Source organism: Ranitomeya imitator, chromosome 1, assembly GCF_032444005.1.
Source record: "Ranitomeya imitator isolate aRanImi1 chromosome 1, aRanImi1.pri, whole genome shotgun sequence".
Lineage (NCBI taxonomy): Eukaryota > Metazoa > Chordata > Amphibia > Anura > Dendrobatidae > Ranitomeya > Ranitomeya imitator.
Genome location: NC_091282.1, coordinates 785,269,637 through 785,294,105, shown reverse-complemented (window position 1 = coordinate 785,294,105; position 24,469 = coordinate 785,269,637). Strand labels below are relative to the sequence as shown.

General features: G+C 45.6%; 1 protein-coding gene across 3 annotated transcripts in view; it reads left to right on the top strand.

Moving 5' to 3' along the window:
• Positions 1–23,390, top strand: part of LOC138658122 (alpha-1-antitrypsin-like) — a 52,949-nt gene extending 29,559 nt beyond the window's left edge. For 2 of the 3 annotated variants that reach the window (XM_069745662.1, XM_069745663.1), the window contains exon 5: positions 22,692–22,940. In XM_069745662.1, coding sequence (XP_069601763.1) covers positions 22,692–22,880 — 189 coding nt within the window. In that variant the 3' untranslated portion in view covers positions 22,881–22,940. Of the gene's footprint in view, positions 1–22,691 lie in introns of all 3 variants that reach the window. The other variant, XM_069745661.1, reaches the window with a different exon arrangement.
• The last annotated feature ends 1,079 nt before the right edge of the window (positions 23,391–24,469 follow it).

Genomic DNA, 24,469 nt, shown 5'->3' with positions numbered 1-24,469 from the left:
ATCAGTGGGAGATTAATATTGCCCTTTCTGCTTGTGTGCCAGTCTTGACTCCTGGGTGTGCCATCTCTCTCTCTCTCTCTCCAATTGTGGGCCATAGAAAGCCTATTATTTTTTTAGCTTGATTTGGGTTCCAAAATCTACCTGAAAAAATCACTACATCAATCATTGGGAGAACAATATTGGCCTCTGGGCTTGTGTGCCACTCCTGACTCCTGTGTGCGTCATCTCTCACTCAGTGGGCCATAGAAAGCCTATTTTTTGCTTTATTTGTTTTCTAAATTCTCCCTGAAAAAATCATTTTATTTTATTTGGTTTCTAAATTCTTCCTGAAAAAATCATTTTTTTTTATTATTTTTTTTTTCTAAAGTCTCCCTGAAAAAAAAAAAAAAAAAAAATCAGTGGGAGATTAATATTGCCCTTTCTGCTTGTGTGCCAGTCTTGACTCCTGGGTGTGCCATCATTCTCTCTCTCTCCAGTTGTGGGCCATAGAAAGCCTATTATTTTTTTTGCTTGATTTGGGTTCCAAAATCTACCTGAAAAAATCACTAAATCAATCAGTGGGAGATAAATATTGGCCTCTGGGCTTGTGTGCCACTCCTGACTCCTGTGTGCGTCATCTCTCACTCAGTGGGCCATAGAAAGCCTATTTTTTGTTTTATTTGTTTTCTAAATTCTCCCTGAAAAAATCGTTTTATTTTATTTGGTTTCTAAATTCTTCCTGAAAAAATCATTTTTTTTTATTATTTTTTTTTTTCTAAAGTCTCCCTGAAAAAAAAAAAAAATCAAATCAGTGGGAGATTAATATTGCCCTTTCTGCTTGTGTGCCAGTCTTGACTCCTGGGTGTGCCATCTCTCTCTCTCTCTCTCCAATTGTGGGCCATAGAAAGCCTATTTTTTTTTTAGCTTGATTTGGGTTCCAAAATCTACCTGAAAAAATCACTACATCAATCATTGGGAGAACAATATTGGCCTCTGGGCTTGTGTGCCACTCCTGACTCCTGTGTGCGTCATCTCTCACTCAGTGGGCCATTGGAAGCCTATTTTTTGCTTTATTTGTTTTCTAAATTCTCCCTGAAAAAATCGTTTTATTTTATTTGGTTTCTAAATTCTTCCTGAAAAAATCATTTTTTTTTATTATTTTTTTTTTCTAAAGTCTCCCTGAAAAAAAACAAAAACAAAACAAATCAGTGGGAGATTAATATTTACATTTGTGCTTCAGTGACAGTCCTGCGTGTGTGGCATCTCTCTCATTTGTTGCCACCAAAAACAGAGTGTGTAACATTGTGCCTGATTTTCTTTGCGGTCTCACCCACCTGTAAAGGGGTAGCTAAATCATACTGAAGTTATAGCTCACCGTGTAAGTTGTGTGACAGCAACAAATACCGTTAGTTTGGTTACGTTTTTAAAACAATGAGGAAGTCTGGTGGAAGAGGTCGTGGCCGGGGGCGTTCATTGTCAGCTGGTAATGAGGGTAGTGGTAGTGATGGAGCATCAGGTGGTCGTGGGAAAAAAAAGATTGCACCTATGTCTGGAGCTGTGGAGCCAGGTTCGTCGTCTGGCTACACAAGGCCTCGAACGCTCCCTTTTCTGGGAGTAGGAAAACCGCTTTTAAAGCCGGAGCAGCAAGAGCAAGTTTTGGCTTATCTTGCTGACTCAGCCTCTAGCTCTTTTGCCTCCTCTCGTGAAACTGGTAAATGTAAAAGCAGCGCGTCGTTAGTGGATGTTCACGGTCAGGGACAAGTCGCTTCCTTGTCCTCTTCAGCAAAAACAACAACAGAGAAGAATGCAGCAGGCGACACAATGGGTTACTCCATGGAGCTCTTTACACATACCATCCCTGGCTTAGAAAGTGAAGCAGTTAACAGTCCATGCCCATTACAAGTTGAATCTGACATGGAGTGCACTGATGCACAGCCACAGCCAGACTACTATGCTGGTCCTTTGACTCAGACCACAACATTGCCCTCGCAGGGTAATGATCAAGAATCAGACCCTGATGAGACTATGTTGCCCCATCACGAACGCTATACCACCGACCGACACGGTGACACAGACGAAGTTGCACACGAGCTACAAGAAGAGGTAATAGATAACCCAGTTCTTGACCCCGATTTGCAGCCATTGGGGGAACAGGGTGCAGGCGGCAGCAGTTCTGAAGCGGAGGAGGGGCCGCAGCAGGCATCAACATCGCAACAGGTTCCATCTGCCGGGTCCGTATCTTGCCCAAAACGCGTGGCAAAGCCAAAACCTGTTGGAGGACAGCGTGGCCATCCGGTTAAAGCTCAGTCTGCAATGCCTGAAAAGGTATCCGATGCTAGAAAGAGTGCAGTCTGGCATTTTTTTAAACAACATCCAATTGATCAGCGCAAAGTCATCTGTCAAAAATGTTCAACTACCTTAAGCAGAGGGCAGAATCTGAAAAGTCTCAATACAAGTTGCATGCATAGACATTTAACCACCATGCATTTGCAAGCTTGGACTAACTACCAAACGTCCCTTAAGGTTGTAGCACCCTCGGCCAATGAAGCTAGTCATCAACGCAACATCCCTTCCGGCAGTGTAGGGCCACCATTTTCCGCACCACCTGCAGTATCTGTGCAGGTTTTTTTGCCAGGCCAAAGCAGTCAGGGTCAGGGAATCACCAGTTTCGTAGTAGGAAACACTGCATCTAGGGCACCGGCGGCAACAATACCATCTCCCACCGTCTCTCAGTCTGCCATGTCCACCGGCACCCCCGCTAGTTCCACGATCTCCAGCTCTCCAGTCCAGCTCACCATACATGAGACTATGGTTAGAAAAAGGAAGTACTTAGCCTCGCATCCGCGTACACAGGGTTTGAACGCCCACATAGCTAGACTAATCTCGTTAGAGATGATGCCCTACCGGTTAGTTGAAAGCGAAGCTTTCAAAGCCCTGATGGACTACGCTGTACCACGCTACGAGCTACCCAGTCGACACTTTTTTTCCAGAAAAGCCATCCCAGCCCTCCACCAGCATGTTAAAGAGCGCATCGTCCATGCACTCAGGCAATCTGTGAGCACAAAGGTGCACCTGACAACAGATGCATGGACCAGTAGGCATGGCCAGGGACGTTACGTGTCCATCACGGCACACTGGGTGAATGTTGTGGATGCAGGGTCCACAGGGGACAGCAATTTTGGGACAGTTCTGCCTAGCCCACGGTCTAGGAAACAGTTGGCTGTAGCCGTTCGCACCCCATCCTCCTCCTCCTCGTCCTCCTGGAGAAGCGAGAGCTCGTCCACAGACCGCAGTCGCACAACCACTCCATCCGCAGCTGCCACTGTTGCACACCAGGTCTCCCATTATGGGGCAGCTACTGGCAAACGTCAGCAGGCTGTATTGGCTATGAAGTGTTTGGGCGACAACAGACACACCGCGGAAGTTCTGTCCGAGTTCTTGCAGAAAGAAACGCAGTCGTGGCTGGGCACTGTAGATCTTGAGGCAGGCAAGGTAGTGAGTGATAACGGAAGGAATTTCATGGCTGCCATCTCCCTTTCCCAACTGAAACACATTCCTTGCCTGGCTCACACCTTAAACCTGGTGGTGCAGTGCTTCCTGAGAAGTTATCCGGGGTTATCCGACCTGCTCCTCAAAGTGCGTGGACTTTGCTCACATATCCGCCGTTCGCCTGTACACTCCAGCCGTATGCAGACCTATCAGCGTTCTTTGAACCTTCCCCAGCATCGCCTAATCATAGACGTTGCAACAAGGTGGAACTCAACACTGCACATGCTTCAGAGACTGTGCGAACAGAGGCGGGCTGTTATGTTTTTGTGGGAGGATACACATACACGGGCAGGCAGTAGGATGGCAGACATGGAGTTGTCAGGTGTGCAGTGGTCGAAGATTCAAGACATGTGTCAAGTCCTTCAGTGTTTTGAGGAATGCACACGGCTGGTTAGTGCAGACAATGCCATAATAAGCATGAGCATCCCCCTAATGCGTCTGCTGATGCAAAGTTTGACGCACATAAAGGATCAGGCGTCTGCAGTTGAGGAAGAGGAAAGCCTTGATGACAGTCAGCCATTGTCTGGCCAGGGCAGTGTACAGGACGAGGTAGCGGGCGAAGAGGAGGAGGAGGACGAGGAGGATGATGGGGATGATTATATTTTTAATGAGGAAGCTTTTCCGGGGCCACTGGAAATTGTTGGCGCGGCAAGGCCGGGTTCTGGTTTTTGGAGGGACACAAGTGACGTGGATTTGCCTGAAACTGCCCCTCAACCAAGCACAACCGCAGATTTCAGAACTGGAACTTTGACCCACATGGCGGATTATGCCTTACGTATCCTCAAAAGGGACACACGCATTACTAAAATGATGAACGATGACGATTACTGGTTGGCCTGCCTCCTTGATCCTCGCTATAAAGGCAAATTGCAAAATATAATGCCACATGACAACTTGGAAATAATATTAGCAACCAAACAATCAACTCTTGTTGACCGTTTGCTTCTGGCATTCCCTGCACACAGCGCCCGTGATCGTTCTCACACGAGCTGCAGGGGCCAGCAGACCAGTGGTGTTAGAGGGGCAGAAATCAGAAGTGGCGTTGGCCAGAGGGGTTTTCTGACCAGGTTGTGGAGTGATTTTGCTATGACCGCAGACTGGACAGGTACTGCAGCATCAATTCAAAGTGACAGGAGACAACATTTGTCCAGTATGGTTACAAACTATTTTTCATCCCTTATCGACGTTTTCCCTCAACCGTCATTCCCATTTGATTACTGGGCATCCAAATTAGACACCTGGCCAGAATTGGCAGAATATGCATTGCAGGAGCTTGCTTGCCCGGCAGCTAGTGTCCTATCAGAAAGAGTATTCAGTGCTGCAGGTTCAATACTAACAGAAAAAAGGACTCGTCTGGCTACCCAAAATGTAGATCATCTAACCTTCATTAAAATGAACCACAACTGGATTTCGAAATCTTTTGCCCCACCTTGCCCGGCTGACACCTAGCTTTCCTATGAAAAGGTCTTGCCTGTGGACTATTCTGAATGACTTTTCCAATCTCGTAATTTTCTGCACCTGATTGTCCAGCATACGACATGTTTACACCTCACTAAATGGCCAAACTCCCAACACGGGGCCGTGGTATCGCCACTTGGCGCCAGCACCCGTGAGAGTGCTGTTTGTCTGAAGAGGTGGGTCTGCCCGCTTTTGGTCGACGGCACTGCCACTGGGTCCCTCATAGTACAATAAAGTGTCTCTGGCGGTGGTGGTGCGCACCCAACATCAGACACACCGTTGTAATATGAGGGGCCCTGGGCCTGTACCGCCGGCCACAAGACAGTTCCCCTCCCCCCAGCTCAAACAGTGCTCTACCACTTGCAAAATTATCTCTCACAGCTCCACCAATGTTTAGTCTATGCGCTGACATCCTTCAATGCCTGGCACTGACAATACCATTGTATTGACATTTTTGTTATGTTAGGCCTTCGAAGCCTGTCTGCGGTCCCTCCTTCCACAAGGCCTCCACTGACCATTGTACTGCTGCCCGTGTACCCCTGGAACCAATTTTAAATTGCCAACAGCCCTATTTTTTTATGTTAGGCCTTCGAAGCCTGTCTGCGGTCCCTCCTTCCACTAGGCCTCCACTGACCATTGTACTGCTGCCCTTGTACCACTGGAACCAATTTTAAATTGCCAACAGCCCTATTTTTTTATGTTAGGCCTTCGAAGCCTGTCTGCGGTCCCTCCTTCCACTAGGCCTCCACTGACCATTGTACTGCTGCCCGTGTACCCCTGGAACCAATTTTAAATTGCCAACAGCCCTATTTTTTTATGTTAGGCCTTCGAAGCCTGTCTGCGGTCCCTCCTTCCACTAGGCCTCCACTGACCATTGTACTGCTGCCCTTGTACCACTGGAACCAATTTTAAATTGCCAACAGCCCTATTTTTTTATGTTAGGCCTTCGAAGCCTGTCTGCGGTCCCTCCTTCCACTAGGCCTCCACTGACCATTGTACTGCTGCCCTTGTACCCCTGGAACCAATTTTAAATTGCCAACAGCCCTATTTTGTTATGTTAGGCCTTCGAAGCCTGTCTGCGGTCCCTCCTTCCACTAAGCCTCCACTGACCACACCACTGCTGCCCGTGTACCCCTGGAACCAATTTAAAATTGCCTACAGCCATCTGTTATTATGTTAGGCCTTCGATGCCTGTCTGCGGTCCCTCCTTCCACTAGGCCTCCACTGACCACACCACTGCTGCCCGTGTACCCCTGGAACCAATTTAAAATTGCCTACAGCCAGCCCAATTTTTTTATTTTAGGCCTTCGATGCCTGTTTGCGGTCACTCCTTCCACTAGGCCTCCACTGACCACACCACTGCTGCCCGTGTACCCACGGAACCAATTTAAAATTGCCTACAGCCATGTGTTATTATGTTAGGCCTTCGATGCCTGTCTGCGGTCACTCCTTCCACTAGGCCTCCACTGACCACACCACTGCTGCCCGTGTACCCACGGAACCAATTTAAAATTGCCTACAGCCATGTGTTATTATGTTAGGCCTTCGATGCCTGTCTGCGGTCACTCCTTCCACTAGGCCTCCACTGACCACACCACTGCTGCCCGTGTACCCACGGAACCAATTTAAAATTGCCTACAGCCAGCCCAATTTTTTTATTTTAGGCCTTCGATGCCTGTTTGCGGTCACTCCTTCCACTAGGCCTCCACTGAGCACACCACTGCTGCCCGTGTACCCATGGAACCAATTTAAAATTGCCTACAGCCATGTGCTATTATGTTAGGCCTTCGATGCCTGTCTGCGGTCACTCCTTCCACTAGGCCTCCACTGACCACACCACTGCTGCCCGTGTACCCACGGAACCAATTTAAAATTGCCTACAGCCATGTGTTATTATGTTAGGCCTTCGATGCCTGTCTGCGGTCACTCCTTCCACTAGGCCTCCACTGACCACACCACTGCTGCCCGTGTACCCACGGAACCAATTTAAAATTGCCTACAGCCAGCCCAATTTTTTTATTTTAGGCCTTCGATGCCTGTCTGCGGTCCGTTCTTTCTACTACTACTACACTGACCAGGCCACTGCTGCCCGTGTTCCCCTGGAACCAATTTAAAATTGCCAACAGCAATGTGTTATTATGTTAGCCCTTCGATGCCTGTCTGCGGTCCCTCCTTCCACTAGGCCTCCACTGACCACTCCACTGCTGCCCGTGTACCCCTGGAACCAATTTAAAATTGCCTACAGCCATCTGTTATTATGTTAGGCCTTCGAAGCGTGTCTGCGGTCCTTCCTTCCAATAGTTCTCCACTGACCAGACCAATGCTGGCCGTGTACCCCTGGAACCCAGCTGAAAGTGCATGTAGCCTCCTTTTTTTCTTAGTTTTATATTTAGAAAGCCCAGATGAACTACGCTGTGCAACGGTTCAAGCTACCCAGTCGACATTTCTTTTGCGAGAAAAGCCATCGCAGCCCTCCACCGGCATGAAAAAGTCTGCATTGTCATAGCACTCAGGCAATCAAACAGTAGAAAGGTGCACCTGACAAGAGACGCATGGACCAGTAGGCATGTCCACAAAAAGTTACGTGTCCATTACGGCGCCCTGGGTTAATGTGTTGGATGCATGGTCCACAGGGGACAGCCTACAAAGTCTGTCTGCAGTCCCTAATTCCAATTTTCCTCCGCTGACCACACCACTGCTGCCCGTGTACCCCTGGAACCAATTTTACAGTGTCTACAGCCTAATTTTGTTATGTTAGGCCTACTACGCCTGTCTGCGGTCCCTCCTTCCAATACTCGTCCACTGACCACACCACTGCTGCCCGTGGACCCCTGGAACCTATTTTTAATTGCATAGAGCATCGTTTTTTTAATAGTAGGCGTACAAAGTCTGTCTGCGGTCCACTATTGAAATTGTCCTCCACTGCCCAGAGCACTGCTGCTTGTGTACCCCTGTAACTTTTTTAAGCTGCAGTGAGCCACATTTTTGGTTTAAGTCCTACTACCTGTGTCTGTCTGCGCCACTCAATTCAGCTGTGTTCCTTTGAAAAAAGCTGAGCGTCAATAGTCTTGTTTTCAGCCTCTAGGAATTTTAAAACTGCATTGGGGGTACAACTTTGGTAGGGCCTACTAACGGTGTCTGCCTACCCAAGGTGTGCCCCAGGTTTCCTCGCCATTGCTTCGATCTTAATGCTCTCGTTTAGTAGTTGTTGGAAACTACACTGCATTAGGCCTACAAATTGGGTATGGGGTGTAGAGAGATGGTGTGTTCCACTCCAAGGTGTTCTCCAGGTTGCCTTTCCTGAGCTTCGATTTTCCGACTCTCGTTTAGTAGTTGTTGGAAACTACACTGCATTAGGCCTACAAATTGGGTATGGGGTGTAGAGAGATGGTGTGTTCCACTCCAAGGTGTTCCCCAGGTTTCCTCTCCATTGCTTCGATCTTCATGCTCTCGTTTAGTAGTTGTTGGAAACTACGCTGCATTAGACCTACAAATTGGGTATGGGGTGTAGAGAGATGGTGTGTTCCACTCCCAGGTGTTCCCCAGGTTTCCTCGCCAATGCTTCGATCTTCATGCTCTCGTTTAGTAGTTGTTGGAAACTACACTGCATTAGGCCTACAAATTGGGTATGGGGTGTACAGAGATGGTGTGTTCCACTCCAAGGTGTTCTCCAGGATGCCTTTCCTGAGCTTCGATCTTCATGCTCTCGTTTAGTAGTTGTTGGAAACTACACTGCATTAGGCCTACAAATTGGGTATGGGGTGTAGAGAGATGGTGTGTTCCACTCCAAGGTGTTCCCCAGGTTTCCTCTCCATTGCTTCGATCTTCATGCTCTCGTTTAGTAGTTGTTGGAAACTACGCTGCATTAGACCTACAAATTGGGTATGGGGTGTAGAGAGATGGTGTGTTCCACTCCAAGGTGTTCTCCAGGTTGCCTTTCCTGAGCTTCGATCTTCCGGCTCTCGTTTAGTAGTTGTTGGAAACTACGCTGCATTAGGCCTACAAATTGGGTATGGGGTGTAGAGAGATGGTGTGTTCCACTCCAAGGTGTTCCCCAGGTTTCGTCCACATTGCTTCGGTCTTCCAACTCTCGTTTAGTAGTTGTAGAAAACTACACTGCATTAGGCCTACAAATTGGGTATGGGGTGTAGAGAGATGGTGTGTTCCACTCCAAGGTGTTCCCCAGGTTTCCTCTCCATTGCTTCGATCTTCATGCTCTCGTTTAGTAGTTGGAAACTACGCTGCATTAGACCTACAAATTGGGTATGGGGTGTAGAGAGATGGTGTGTTCCACTCCCAGGTGTTCCCCAGGTTTCCTCGCCAATGCTTCGATCTTCCGGCTCTCGTTTAGTAGTTCTTGGAACCTACACTGCATTAGGCCTACAAATTGGGTATGGGGTGTAGAGAGATGGTGTGTTCCACTCCAAGGTGTTCTCCAGGTTGCCTTTCCTGAGCTTCAATCTTCTGGCTCTCGTTTAGTAGTTGTTGGAAACTACGCTGCATTAGGCCTACAAATTAGGTATGGGGTGTAGAGAGATGGTGTGTTCCACTCCAAGGTGTTCCCCAGGTTTCCTCGCCAATGCTTCGATCTTCATGCTCTCGTTTAGTAGTTGTTGGAAACTACACTGCATTAGGCCTACAAATTGGGTATGGGGTGTAGAGAGATGGTGTGTTCCACTCCAAGGTGTTCCCCGGGTTTCCTCGCCAATGCTTCGATCTTCATTCTCTCGTTTAGTAGTTGTTGGAAACTACACTGCATTAGGCCTACAAATTGGGTATGGGGTGTAGAGAGATGGTGTGTTCCACTCCAAGGTGTTCTCCAGGTTGCCTTTCCTGAGCTTCGATCTTCCGGCTCTCGTTTAGTAGTTGTTGGAAACTACGCTGCATTAGGCCTACAAATTGGGTATGGGGTGTAGAGAGATGGTGTGTTACACTCCAAGGTGTTCTCCAGGTTGCCTTTCCTGAACTTCTATCTTCAGGCTCTCATTAAATTGTGGTTAAATGGATCAACTGCATTTGGCGTACTAGTTGGTTTGGGGCCTACTATCGGTGTCTGCCACTCTTTGCTGTTCTCCTGGTTTCCTGTCCTGAAATTCCATTTTCAGGCTCTCGTTAAGTAGTTGTTAATGTTAGACTGCATTTGGCCAACTAGTTGGGTTGGGGCCTACTATCGGTGTCTGCCACTCCTTGCTGTTCTCCTCCACTGAACAAAGCTGTGCCGCCTGTTTACTACGGTTGCCAATTTTGAACTGCATTTCGACTACTTACTGATTTGGGCCTACTCTCTGTGTCAGCCTCTCATTCCAGTTGTCCTCCACTGCAATGCCCCCTGGTTAGTCCTGTGTTACCAATTTTGAACTGCATTTAGCCAACTTTATTCTTTGGGCCTATATCTGTGTTTCCTCCTCATCCTGCCCATTGCCCAGCCAGTGATAGATGAGTCTGCTGGTACATTGACCCATAACGCAAAATTCCCCGTGCACGCTACACAGCAAGATTGTGACCCTGCTGAAAGTCAGGTTCCTCTTCCCGCATACCATACCACCTTACACGGGGACAAAGAGGAAGGTGCAGATGAAAGTGCAGGTTCCTTCATCAGGTGGGGGGAGGAATACTAGTTGGCGACGTCACTGGCACAGGGCCTCTCATAGTACGCAAAAATGTTGCTGCCGGTGGGAGGCACCCCCGCCGTGCAAACACACCGCTGTACTTTGAGGGGCCCTGTGCCAGTGCCAATGCCAACGAGTGGGCCCCCCCTGCTTGCTCAGGATCACAGCACTTGCAAAGTTGAAATACTTACCTCTCCCTGCTCCACTGCCGTGACGTGGTCCAGATTTACTGGGCCCACTAATTACTTGAACCAGCCCTACCCCCCACAACTTTAGCAAAATGACCCCCAATTTCAAATGCCTTCCAATTATTATAAGCTAAATTACGATTGACAAGCTTCTGTAACAAGAATGGATGTTTTTGCCATTAAAATGGGCAGTGTAGGTGTTTTCCTGGCCTCCACTCACTGCCGACTATGCTCCCCCATTGACTTGCATTGGGTTTCGTGTTTCGGGCGATACCCGACTTTTCGCCATAATCGGCCGATTCCACTCGACTCGACTTCTAAGATAGTCGGGTTTCGCGAAACACGACTCGACTCTAAAAAGGTCAAGGTCGCTCAACCCTAATAAAAACCAAATATTTTATTGTTATAAGACACTAGACAAAACTAAACACAGAAGCTTGGAGGAGGCACATGATTCAAATATCAGAAGCAATATACAAGGGCAATGGGTAAATGAAATAAATCAGTATATAACAATAATCATACCCTTGCTTCTTATTTGATTAATAATATATGCATGAGCAACCATGAGGAAAGAACAAGGGCATAATAAATACTATTAGTTTATCCTAGTGGATAAATATATATGAGCCCTTATAAGCATTCCAAAGGTACAAAGTGCAAAGTGCATATAGCAATCACTACCAATATTTAAGCAGTACAAAGTCCAAAGTGCATTTAATAATCCTTACCAGTGCTCATGCTGGCGTACTGTGCCTCAACCCCACACTCCAATGCGCGTTTCACACATTGCTTCGTCAGGGAGTGATATATAGGGAGGGTCATGCCTGCCATTTATGTTATGGACCTGGTGGTTAGGAGCACCCAGAATGACCTGATGGTTAAACTAACACAGGACAAGCTCTGGAAAGTGGGAGCTCTGCTGACCGCAACCCCTAATCCTATCACACACACTAGAAATAGCCGTGGAGCGTACCTAACTCTGCCTAGATGCCTCTTCACAGCCTAAGAGCTAACTACCCCTAGAGATAGGAAATAAAGCCTACCTTGCCTCAGAGAAATTCCCCAAAGAAAAAGGCAGCCCCCCACAAATATTGACTGTGAGTTAAGATGAAAGTCACAAACACAGGAATGAAACAAGTTTCAGTAAAGGGAGGCCAGACTTACTAAACAGACTGAGGATAGAAAAGGTAACTTTGCGGTCAGCACAAAAAACTACAAAAAGACCACGCAGAGTGTGCAAAAAGACCCCCGCACCGACTCACGATGCGGAGGTGCCACTCTACATCCCAGAGCTTCCAGCTAGCAAGGCAAAATCATGATAGCAAGCTGGACAAGAAAACAAAGAACAAAAAATAAACTAGCAGGGACTTAGCTTCTGCTGGAGTAGACAGGTCACCAGAAAGATCCAAGAGCGAACTGAACCAGTACTAGAACATTGACAGCTGGCATGGAGTAACGATCTGAGTGGAGTTAAATAGAGCAGCCAGCCAAAGAATAAACTAGGTCACCTGTGGAAGGAACCTCAGAACCAGCAGCTCCACTCACAGCCACCAGAGGGAGTCCATGGACAGAACTCGCCGAAGTACCATTCATGACCACAGGAGGGAGTTCGATAACAGAATTCACAACAGTACCCCCCCCTTGAGGAGGGGTCACCCAACCCTCACCAGAGCCCCCAGGCCGATCAGGACGAGCCAAATGAAAGGCACGAACCAGATCGGCAGCATGAACATCAGAGGCAACAACCCAGGAATTATCTTCCTGACCATAACCCTTCCACTTGACCAGGTACTGGAGTTTCCGTCTCGAAATACGAGAATCTAAAATCTTCACCACATACTCCAACTCCCCCTCGACCAACACCGGGGTAGGAGGGTCAACGGAGGGAACCATAGGCGCCACGTATCTCCGCAATAACAACCTATGGAACATATTATGGATGACAAAAGAAGCTGGAAGGGCCAAACGATATGACACAGGATTGAGAACTTCAGAAATCTTATAAGGACCAATGAAACGAGGCTTAAACTTAGGAGAGGAAACCTTCATAGGAACATAACGAGACGACAACCAAACCAAATCCCCAACACGAAGTCGGGGACCAACACAGCGACGGCGGTTAGCGAAACGTTGAGCCTTCTCCTGGGACAATGTCAAATTGTCCACTACGTGAGTCCAAATTTGCTGCAATCTGTCCACCACAGAATCCACACCAGGACAGTCCGAAGGCTCAACCTGCCCTGAAGAAAAATGAGGATGGAAACCAGAATTACAGAAAAAAGGCAAAACCAAAGTAGCCGAGCTGGCCCGATTATTAAGGGCGAACTCAGCCAAAGGCAAGAAGGACACCCAATCATCCTGATCAGCAGAAACAAAGCATCTCAGATATGTCTCCAAAGTCTGATTGGTTCGTTCGGTTTGGCCATTTGTCTGAGGATGGAAAGCCGAAGAAAAAGACAAATCAATGCCCATCTTAGCACAAAAGGACCGCCAAAACCTCGAAACAAACTGGGAACCTCTGTCCGAGACAATGTTCTCCGGAATGCCATGCAAACGAACCACATGCTGGAAAAACAATGGCACCAAATCAGAGGAGGAAGGCAATTTAGACAAGGGTACCAAATGGACCATCTTAGAGAAGCGATCACACACCACCCAAATGACCGACATCCTTTGAGAGACGGGGAGATCTGAAATAAATTCCATGGAAATATGCGTCCAGGGCCTCTTCGGGACCGGCAAGGGCAAAAGCAACCCACTGGCATGAGAACAGCAGGGCTTTGCCCGAGCACAAGTCCCACAGGACTGCACAAAAGAACGCACATCCCGTGACAAGGAAGGCCACCAAAAGGATCTAGCCACCAAATCTCTGGTACCAAAGATTCCAGGATGACCAGCTAACACCGAACAATGAACCTCAGAGATAACTTTACTAGTCCATCTATCAGGGACAAACAGTTTCTCCGCTGGACAACGGTCAGGTCTATCAGCCTGAAATTTCTGCAGCACCCGCCGCAAATCAGGGGAGATGTCACATGCAACTCGACACACAAAAAGTTGCTACACGCATGTTGCCACACAAAACTCATCTCACAAAAGTCGCTACATGCATTTTGCCACACGCAACTCAACACACACAACTTGACAAATGAAACTCACCCTAAAACACACACAAGTCTGGTATTATCCTTCAAAAATAACAAATGTACCATATAGGAAATACCGCAGCTGTCAGTCACATGACCTGTCGATTATGTGTATGTGTGAGCTAATATATACTGCCAGGGGGGAGGGCTTCCTGTTGGCTGGGGATTTATCAGGCTGCCAATTTAGCTTACAAATACTGAGGTAAAAATACTGAGCAAATAACGTGTGAACGAGGTCTAATACAGGAGGAGATGACACACAGGTATATACTATATACAGGGGAGATGACACACAGATATATACTATATACAGGAGAGATGACACACAGGTATATACTATATAGAGGAGGAGATGACATACAGGTACAGATATATACAGGAGGAGATGACATACAGGTATATACTATATACAGGAGGAGATGACACACAGGTATATACTATATACAGGAGCAGATGACCTACAGGTATATACTATATACAGGAGGAGATGACATACAGGTATATGCTATATATAGAAGATGACATGCAGGTATATACTATATACAGGAGGAGATGACACACAGATATATACTATATACAGGGGAGATGACACACAGGTATATACTATATACAGGAGGAGATGACACACAGGCATATACTATATACAGGGGAGATGACACACAGGTATATACTATATACAGGAGGAGATGACATACAGGTATATACTATATATAGAATGAGATGACATTCAGGTATATACTATATATAGGGGAGATGACACACAGCAGGTATATACTATATACAGGGGAGATGACATACAGGTATATACTATATACAGGAGATGACATACAGATGTATACTATATATAAGGGAGATGACAAACATGTATATACTGAGGTGATGAGGTGAAAATGAGAGGTGTGAGGTGAAAATGAAAAGGTGTGAGTGCAAAATGAGAGGAGTGAGGAAAAATAGTGGAGTGATCAGAAAATGACAGATGTGAGGTTGAAATGACAAGTGTTAGGGGGGAATGAGAGGTGTGAGGGGGAAAATGAAAGATGTGATTGGGAAAATGAGAGGCGTGATGGGAAAATAAGACAAGTGAGGTGCTATAACTAACCACAGATATTTACTATGCCCAGGCAACGCCGGGCTCTTCAGCTAGTTGAATATAAAGTTTGATTTAGGTGCAACATAGTGGCTGTGTGTAATGGTTTCACCAATAGTTTTACTTCTTGCTTCGATTAATGGTTTATCCTCAATAAATTTTGCAAGCCCAGGGTCCTGTTTCAATATTGGCCAGAAATGATTAAATATACTATTCATATCTTTCCATCTTCCATGATAATTTGTGATGATTCGTAACCGTGAGTCCTCCTTTTTTGTAAATTTACTCTGCAAAAGTGAGTTCCGATCCATTTCCTTCACTTGTTGGTACCCCCGATTGATATCATTATATTTATAACCTCGATCCAAAAATCTGCTAGTCATATCGCGGGCCTGGATTTCAAATTCCTCATTAGTATCACAAATTCTCCTTGCATGGATAAATTCTCTCTTAGGGATTGCCCTGATGGTGTGTCTCGGATGTGCTGATTTTGCATGTAGTACAGAGTTGGCACTAGTTTCCTTACGGAAAATAGTGCTGTGAATGTTACCAAGACGATCCACCATTAATTGGAGATCCAAAAAGTCAATCTTCTTTGTAGTAATTCTAAAGGTGAGTTTCACATTCCAAAGAGAAGATCATCAATGAAGCGCATCCAACTCACCACGGATGGATCTTGAACATTACCAAGGTACGGTAACATATGTTCCCGTTCCCATTGACCCATAAAGAGGTTGACATATGAGGGTGCAAAAGACGCCCCCATAGCCACTCCTCGTTGCTGTACATAATATCTGTCTTTAAATGTGAAGTAATTATGGGTCAATTCATGTTCAAGTAAATCCAGGAAAAGTTGTAATAAGTCCCCATCCATGCTTTTATTTGAAAGATAAAATCTTGCTGCTGAAATCCCTTGTTCATGACTAATACAAGTATAAAGGGATTCCACATCCCCAGTAATGAGGAACATATCAAATTCCAGCGTAATCCCCTGTAATCTCTGCAAGACCTCCCCAGAGTCTTTTACATACGAGGGCAACTCTTCAACATACTAGTAGACCAAGAAAGACATCAAAGCGTCAAGACAACAAAACAGATGAGGAACGAATGGGTGGAAACTGGAATCAACGTCTGTGACCGAACTGTAAGAAACCGCCTAAAGGAAATGGGATTTACATGCAGAAAAGCTAAACGAAAGCCATCAATAACACCTAAACAGAAAAAAAACAAGGTTACAATGGGCTAATGAAAAGCAATTGTGGACTGTTGATGACTGGATGAAAGTCATATTCAGTGATGAATCGCGAATCTGTATTGGGCAAGGTGATTATGCTGGAACTTTTGTTTGGTGCCGTTCCAATGAGATTTATAAAGATGACTGCCTGAAGAGAACATGCAAATTTCCACAGTCATTGATATGGGGCTGCATGTCAGGTAAAGGCACTGGGGAGATGGCTGTCATTACATCTTCAATAAATGCACAAGTTTATGTTGATATTTTGGACACTTTTCTTATCCCATCAATTGAAAGGATGTTTGGGGATGATGAAATAATTTTTCAAGATGATAATGCATCCTGCCATAGCGCAAAAGCTGTGAAAACATTCCTTGAAAAAAGACACATAAGGTCAATGTCATGGACTGAAAATAGTTCGGATCTCAATCCAATTGAAAATCTTTGGTGGAAGTTTAAGAAAATGGTCGATGACAAGGCTTGATGAAGAGTCCTGTTTGACACTCAATAAATCTATGCCTCAGAGACTGGAAGCTGTTATAAAAGCCAGAGGTGGTGCAACAAAATACTAGTGATGTTTTGGAGTGTTTTTTTGTTTGTTTGTTTTTCATGATTCCATAATTTTTTCCTCAGAATTTAGTGATACCATAATTTTCCCCCTATGCTTGGTTAAAAAAGGAACCATTACTGACTACCACATTTTTGCTCTTGATTTCTTTTAGTGTTTCTTAACCCCTTCATGACCCAGCCTATTTTGACCTTAAAGACCTTGCTGTTTTTTGCAATTCTGACCAGTGTCCCTTTATGAGGTAATAACTCAGGAACGCTTCAACGGATCCTAGCGGTTCTGAGATTGTTTTTTCGTGACATATTGGGCTTCATGTTAGTGGTAAATTTAGGTCAATAAATTCTGCGTTTATTTGTGATAAAAACGGAAATTTGGCGAAAATTTTGAAAATTTCGCAATTTTCACATTTTGAATTTTTATTCTGTTAAACCAGAGAGATATGTGACACAAAATAGTTAATAAATAACATTTCCCACATGTTTACTTTACATCAGCACAATTTTGGAAACAAAATTTTTTTTTGTTAGGAAGTTATAAGGGTTAAAATTTGACCAGCGATTTGTCATTTTTACAACGAAATTTACAAAACCATTTTTTTTAGGGACCACCTCACATTTGAAGTCAGTTTGAGGGGTCTATATGGCTGAAAATACCCAAAAGTGACACCATTCTAAAAACTGCACCCCTCAAGGTACTCAAAACCACATTCAAGAAGTTTATTAACCCTTCAGGTGCTTCACAGCAGCAGAAGCAACATGGAAGGAAAAAAATGAACATTTAACTTTTTAGTCACAAAAATTATCTTTTAGCAACAATTTTTTTATTTTCCCAATGGTAAAAGGAGAAACTGAACCACGAAAGTTGTTGTCCAATTTGTCCTGAGTACGCTGATACCTCATATGTGGGGGTAAACCACTGTTTGGGCGCACGGCAGGGCTTGGAAGGGAAGGAGCGCCATTTGACTTTTTGAATCAAAAATTGGCTCCACTCTTTAGCGGACACCATGTGCCGTTTGGAGAGCCCCCATGTGCCTAAAAATTGGAGCTCCCCCACAAGTGACCCCATTTTGGAAACTAGACGCCCTAAGGAACTTATCTAGATGCATAGTGAGCACTTTGAACCCCCAGGTGCTTCACAAATTGATCCGTAAAAATGAAAAAGTACTTTTTTTTCACAAAAAAATTCTTTTAGCCTCAATTTTTTCATTTTCACATGGGCAGTAGGATAAAATGGATCATAAAATTTGTTGGGCAATTTCTCCCGAGTACGTCGATACCTCACATGTGGGGGTAAACCACTGTTTGGGCACTCGGCAGGGCTCGGAAGGGAAGGCGCGCCATTTGACTTTTTGAATGGAAAATTAGCTCCAATTGTTAGCGGACACCTTGTCGCGTTTGGAGAGCCCCTGTGTGCCTAAACATTGGAGCTCCCACACAAGTGACCCCATTTTGGAAACTAGACCCCCCAAGGAACTTATCTAGATGCATATTGAGCACTTTAATCCCCCAGGTGCTTCACAGAAGTTTATAACGCAGAGCCATGAAAATAAAAAATAATTTTTCTTTCCTCAAAAATGATTTTTTAGCCTGGAATTTCCTATTTTGCCAAGGATAATAGGAGAAATTGGACCCCAAATATTGTTGTCCAGTTTGTCCTGAGTACGCTGATACCCCATATGTGGGGGTAAACCACTGTTTGGGCGCACGGCAGGGCTCGGAAGGGATGGCACGCCATTTGGCTTTTTAAATGGAAAATTAGCTCCAATCATTAGCGGACACCATGTCACGTTTGGAGAGCCCCTGTGTGCCTAAACATTGGAGATCCCCCAGAAATGACACCATTTTGGAAACTAGACCCCCAAAGGAACTAATCTAGATGTGTGGTGAGGACTTTGAACCCCCAAGTGCTTCACAGAAGTTTATAACGCAGAGCCATGAAAAAAAAAAAAATTATTTTCTCAAAAATGATCTTTTAGCCTGCAATTTTTTATTTTCCCAAGGGTAACAGGAGAAATTTGACCCCAAAAGTTGTTGTCCAGTTTCTCCTGAGTACGATGATACCCCATATGTGGGGGTAAATCACTGTTTGGGCACATGCCAGGGCTTGGAAGTGAAGTAGTGACGTTTTGAAATGCAGACTTTGATGGACTGCTCTGTGGGCGTCACGTTGCGTTTGCAGAGCCCCTGATGTGGCTTAACAGTAGAAACCCCCCACAAGTGACCCCATTTTGGAAACTAGACCCCCAAAGGAACTTATCTAGATGTGTGGTGAGCACTTTGAACCCCCAAGTGCTTCATAGAAGTTTATAATGCAGAGCCGTGAAAATAATAAATACGTTTTCTTTCCTCAAAAATAATTATTTAGCCCAGAATTTTTTATTTTCCCAAGGGTTACAGAAGAAATTGGACCCCAAAAGTTGTTGTCCAGTTTCTCCTGAGTACGCTGATACCCCATATGTGGGGGTAAACCACTGTTTGGGCACATGCCGAGGCTCGGAAGTGAAGTAGTGACGTTTTGAAATGCAGACTTTGATGGAATGCTCTGTGGGCGTCACGTTGCGTTTGCAGAGCCCCTGATGTGGCTTAACAGTAGAAACCCCCCACAAGTGACCCCATTTTGGAAACTAGACCCCGAAAGGAACTTATCTAGATGTGTGGTGAGCACTTTGAACCCCCAAGCGCTTCATAGAAGTTTATAATGCAGAGCCGTGAAAATAATAAATACGTTTTCTTTCCTCAAAAATAATTATTTAGCCCAGAATTTTTTAATTTTCCCAAGGGTAACAGGAGAAATTTGACCCCAATATTTGTTGTCCAGTTTCTCCTGAGTACGGTGATACCCCATATGTGGGGGTAAACTACTGTTTGGGCACATGCCGGGGCTTGGAATTGAAGTAGTGACGTTTTGAAATGCAGACTTTGATGGAATGCTCTGCGGGCGTCACGTTGCGTTTGCAGAGCCCCTGATGTGCCTAAACAGTAGAAACCCCCCACAAGTGACCCCTTTTTGGAAACTAGACCCCGAAAGGAACTTATCTAGATGTGTGGTGAGCACTTTGAACCCCCAAGTGCTTCATAGAAGTTTATAATGCAGAGCCGTGAAAATAATAAATACGTTTTCTTTCCTCAAAAATAATTATTTAGCCCAGAATTTTTTATTTTCCCAAGGGTTACAAGAGAAATTGGACCCCAAAAGTTATTGTCCAGTTTCTCCTGAATACGCTGATACCCCATGAGTGGGGGTAAACCACTGTTTGGGCACACGTCGGGGCTCAGAAGGGAAGTAGTGACTTTTGAAATGCAGACTTTGATGGAATGGTCTGCGGGTGTCACGTTGCGTTTGCAGAGCCCCTGGTGTGCCTAAACAGTAGAAACCCCCACAAGTGACCCCATTTTAGAAACTAGACCCCCCAAGGAACTTATCTAGATATGTGGTGAGCACTTTGAACCCCCAAGTGCTTCACAGACGTTTACAACGCAGAGCCGTGAAAATAAAAAATCATTTTTCTTTCCTCAAAAATTATGTTTTAGCAAGCATTTTTTTAGATTCACAAGGGTAACAGGAGAAATTGGACCCCAGTAATTGTTGCGCAGTTTGTCCTGAGTATGCTGGTACCCCATATGTGTGGGTAAACCACTGTTTGGGCACACGTCAGGGCTCGGAAGTGAGGGAGCACCATTTGACTTTTTGAATACGAGATTGGCTGGAATCAATGGTGGCGCCATGTTGCGTTTGGAGACCCCTGATGTGCCTAAACAGTGGTAACCCCTCAATTCTACCTCCAACACTAACCCCAACACACCCCTAACCCTAATCCCAACTGTAGCCATAACCCTAATCACAACCCTAACCACAACCCTAATTCCAACCCTAACCCTAAGGCTATGTGCCCACGTTGCGGATTCGTGTGAGATATTTCCGCACCATTTTTGAAAAATCCGCGGGTAAAAGGCACTGCGTTTTACCTGCGGATTTTCCACGGATTTCCAGTGTTTTTTGTGCGGATTTCACCTGCGGATTCCTATTGAGGAACAGGTGTAAAACGCTGCGGAATCCGCACAAAGAATTGACATGCTGCCGAAAATACAACGCAGCGTTTCCGCTCGGTATTTTCCGCACCATAGGCACAGCGGATTTGGTTTTTCATATGTTTACATGGTACTGTAAACCTGATGGAACACTGCTGCGAATCCGCAGCGGCCAATCCGCAGTGTGGGCACATAGCCTAATTCTAAAGGTATGTGCACACGCTGCGGAAAACGCTGCGGATCCGCAGCAGTTTCCCATGAGTTTACAGTTCAATGTAAACCTACGGGAAACAAAAATCGCTGTACACATGCTGCGGAAAAACTGCACGGAAACGCAGCGGTTTACATTCCGCAGCATGTCACTTCTTTGTGCGGATTCCGCAGCGGTTTTACAACTGCTCCAATAGAAAATCGCAGTTGTAAAACCGCAGTGAAATGCGCAGAAAAAAACGCGGTAAATCCGCCATAAATCCGCAGCGGTTTAGCACTGCGGATTTATCAAATCCGCAGTGGAAAAATCCGCAGAGAACCAGAATACGTGTGCACATACCGAAACCCTAACCCTAGCCCTAACCCTAACCCTACCCCTAACCCTAGCCCTAACCCTAGCCCTAACCCTAACCCTAACCCTACCCCTAACCCTACCCCTAACCCTAACCCTAACCCTACCCCTAACCCTACCCCTAACCCTAACCCTACCCCTAACCCTAACCCTATTCTAACATTAGTGGAAAAAAAAAAATTTCTTTATTTTTTTATTGTCCCTACCTATGGGGGTGACAAAGGGGGGGGGGTCATTTATTATTTTTTTTTATTTTGATCACTGAGATATAATCTATCTCAGTGATCAAAATGCACTTTGGAACGAATCTGCCGGCCGGCAGATTCGGCGGGCGCACTGCGCATGCGCCCGCCATTTTGGAAGATGGCGGCGCCCAGGGAGAAGACGGACGGGACCCCGGCTGGATCGGTAAGTATGATGGGGTGGGGGGGGACCACGGGGGGGGATCGGAGCACGGGGGGGGGAATCGGAGCGCGGGAGGGGTGGAACGGAGCACGGGGGGCGTGGAACTGAGCATGGGGGGGCTGGAATGGAGCACGGGGGTGGTGGAACGGAGCACCGGGGGGGGTGGATCGGAGTGCAGGGGGGGTGATTGGAGCACGGGGGGGTGATTGGAGCACGGGGGGAGCGGACAAGAGCACGGGGGGGAGCGGAGCACTGGACGGAGGGGAGCCGGAGCAGTGTACCGGCCAGATCGGGGGGCTGGGGGGGCGATCGGTGGGGTGGGGGCACATTAGTATTTCCAGCCATGGCCGATGATATTGCAGCATCGGCCATGGCTGGATTGTAATATTTCACCAGTTATAATAGGTGAAATATTACAAATCGCTCTGATTGGCAGTTTCACTTTCAACAGCCAATCAGAGCGATCGTAGCCACGAGGGGGTGAAGCCACCCCCCCTGGGCTAAACTACCACTCCCCCTGTCCCTGCAGATCGGGTGCAATGGGAGTTAACCCTTTCACCCGATCTGCAGGGACGCGATTTTTCCATGACGCCGCATAGGCGTCATGGGTCGGATTGGCACCGACTTTCATGACGCCTACGTGGCGTCATGGGTCGGGAAGGGGTTAAAGCCAGAAATTTGCCATTTTAAATGACTTTAGTTTTTGTGCTATGTCTGCGTTCTGCTTTTTTTTTCTACAAAATTAAACAACTGAATGAACATTCTCCAAGGCCGGTGATTCCATAATTTTTGCCAGGGGTTGTATTAATACAACTATCTCTTTTCATTCTATAGTCTAAATATATTAATAACCCTCATTTTCTCCACCTCCGCAGGCCATCCATAAAGCTGTGCTCAGTGTTGATGAGAAAGGGACTGAGGCGGCCGCCACAACAGTGGTTGAGGTGGTCCCTGTGAGTCTGACCATTCATCCTGTTGTTAAGTTTGACCAACCTTTCATGTTTTCATTGTATGACTATAAATCCAAAAGTATTCTCTTCGCTGGAAGAGTCCTCAACCCCTAGAAATGACTCTCTGCGAAGATACAATGCAATAAAATGTTACATTTCGTCAGTGATGTAATTTATTTTCTGCAGTATTCTCTCTCTATGTGGTTGTGGAGCGCCTCGCCCGGGCCATGGGGTAGCGGGTCCTGCGTTCACAGAGGGGATGTCACGGTGGCGACCCGGTCGGTGGCCCTGGGCGCCCATGTAAAAGGGAAAGGTCTTTAACCCCTTCACCCCGAAGCCTGTTTTCAACTTCCTGACCAGGCCATTTTTTTCAATTCTGACCACTGTCACTTTATGAGGTCATAACTCTGAAACGCTTCAACGTATCCTGGTGATTCTAAGATTGTTTTCTCGTGACATATTGTACTTTATGATAGTGGTAAAATTTCTTCGATTTGACTTGCGTTTATTTGTGAAAAAAAGGAAATCTGGCGAAAATTTTGAAAATTTAGCAATTTTTAAACTTTTAGTTTTTATGCCCTTAGAGAGTCATATACAAAATAGTTAATAAATAACATTACCCACATGTCTGCTTTACATTAGCACAATTTTGGAAACATAATTTTTTTGTTAGGAAGTTATTAGGGTTAAAAGTTGACCAGTGATTTCTCATTTTTACAGCAAAATTTGCAAAACCATTTTTTTAGGGACCACCTAACACTTGAAGTCACTTTGAGGGGTCTATATGAGAGAAAATGCCCAAAAGTGACACCATTCTAAAATCTGCACCCATCAAGGTACTCAAAACCACATTCAAAAAGTTTATTCACCCTTCAGGTGCTTCACAGGAATTTTTGGAATGTTTAAAAAAAAAAATGAACATTTAACTTTTTTTTCACAAAATTTTTACTTCAGATCCAATTTGTTTTATTTTACTAAGGGTAACAGGAGAAATTGGACCACATAAGTCGTTGTACAATTTGTCCTGAGTATGCTGATACCTCATATGTGGGGGTAAACCACTGTTTGGGCACATGGCAGAGCTCGGAAGGGAAGGATCGCTATTTGACGTTTCAATGCAAAATTTGCTGGAATTGAGATCGGACACCATGTCGCGTTTGGAGAGCCCCTGATGTGCCTAAACAGTGGAAACCCCTCACAATTGACACCATTTTGGAAAGTAGACCCCCTAAGGAACTAATCTAGATGTGTGGTGAGCACTTTAAAGCCCCAAGTGTTTCACTGAAGTTTATAATGTAGAGCCATAAATAAAAATCTATTTTTTTCACAAGAAATGATATTTTCACCTCCAATTTTTAATTTTCCCAAGGGTAACAGGACAAATTGGACCCCAAAAGTTGTTGTGCAATTTGTTTAGAGTACGCTGATACCCCGTGTGTGGGGCTAAACCACTGTTTGGGCGCATGGAAGAACTCGAAAGGGAAGGAGCGCCATTTGACTTTTCAATGGAAAATTGGATGGAATTGAGATCGCGTTTGCCTAAACAGTGGAAACCCCCACAAGTGACCCCATTTTGGAAAGAAGACCCCCTAAGGAACTTATCTAGATGTGTGTTGAGCACTTTGAGCCCCCAATTGTTTCACTAAAGTTTAGAATGTAGAGCCGTGAAAATTAACAAAATCCTTTTTTTCCACAAAATTATA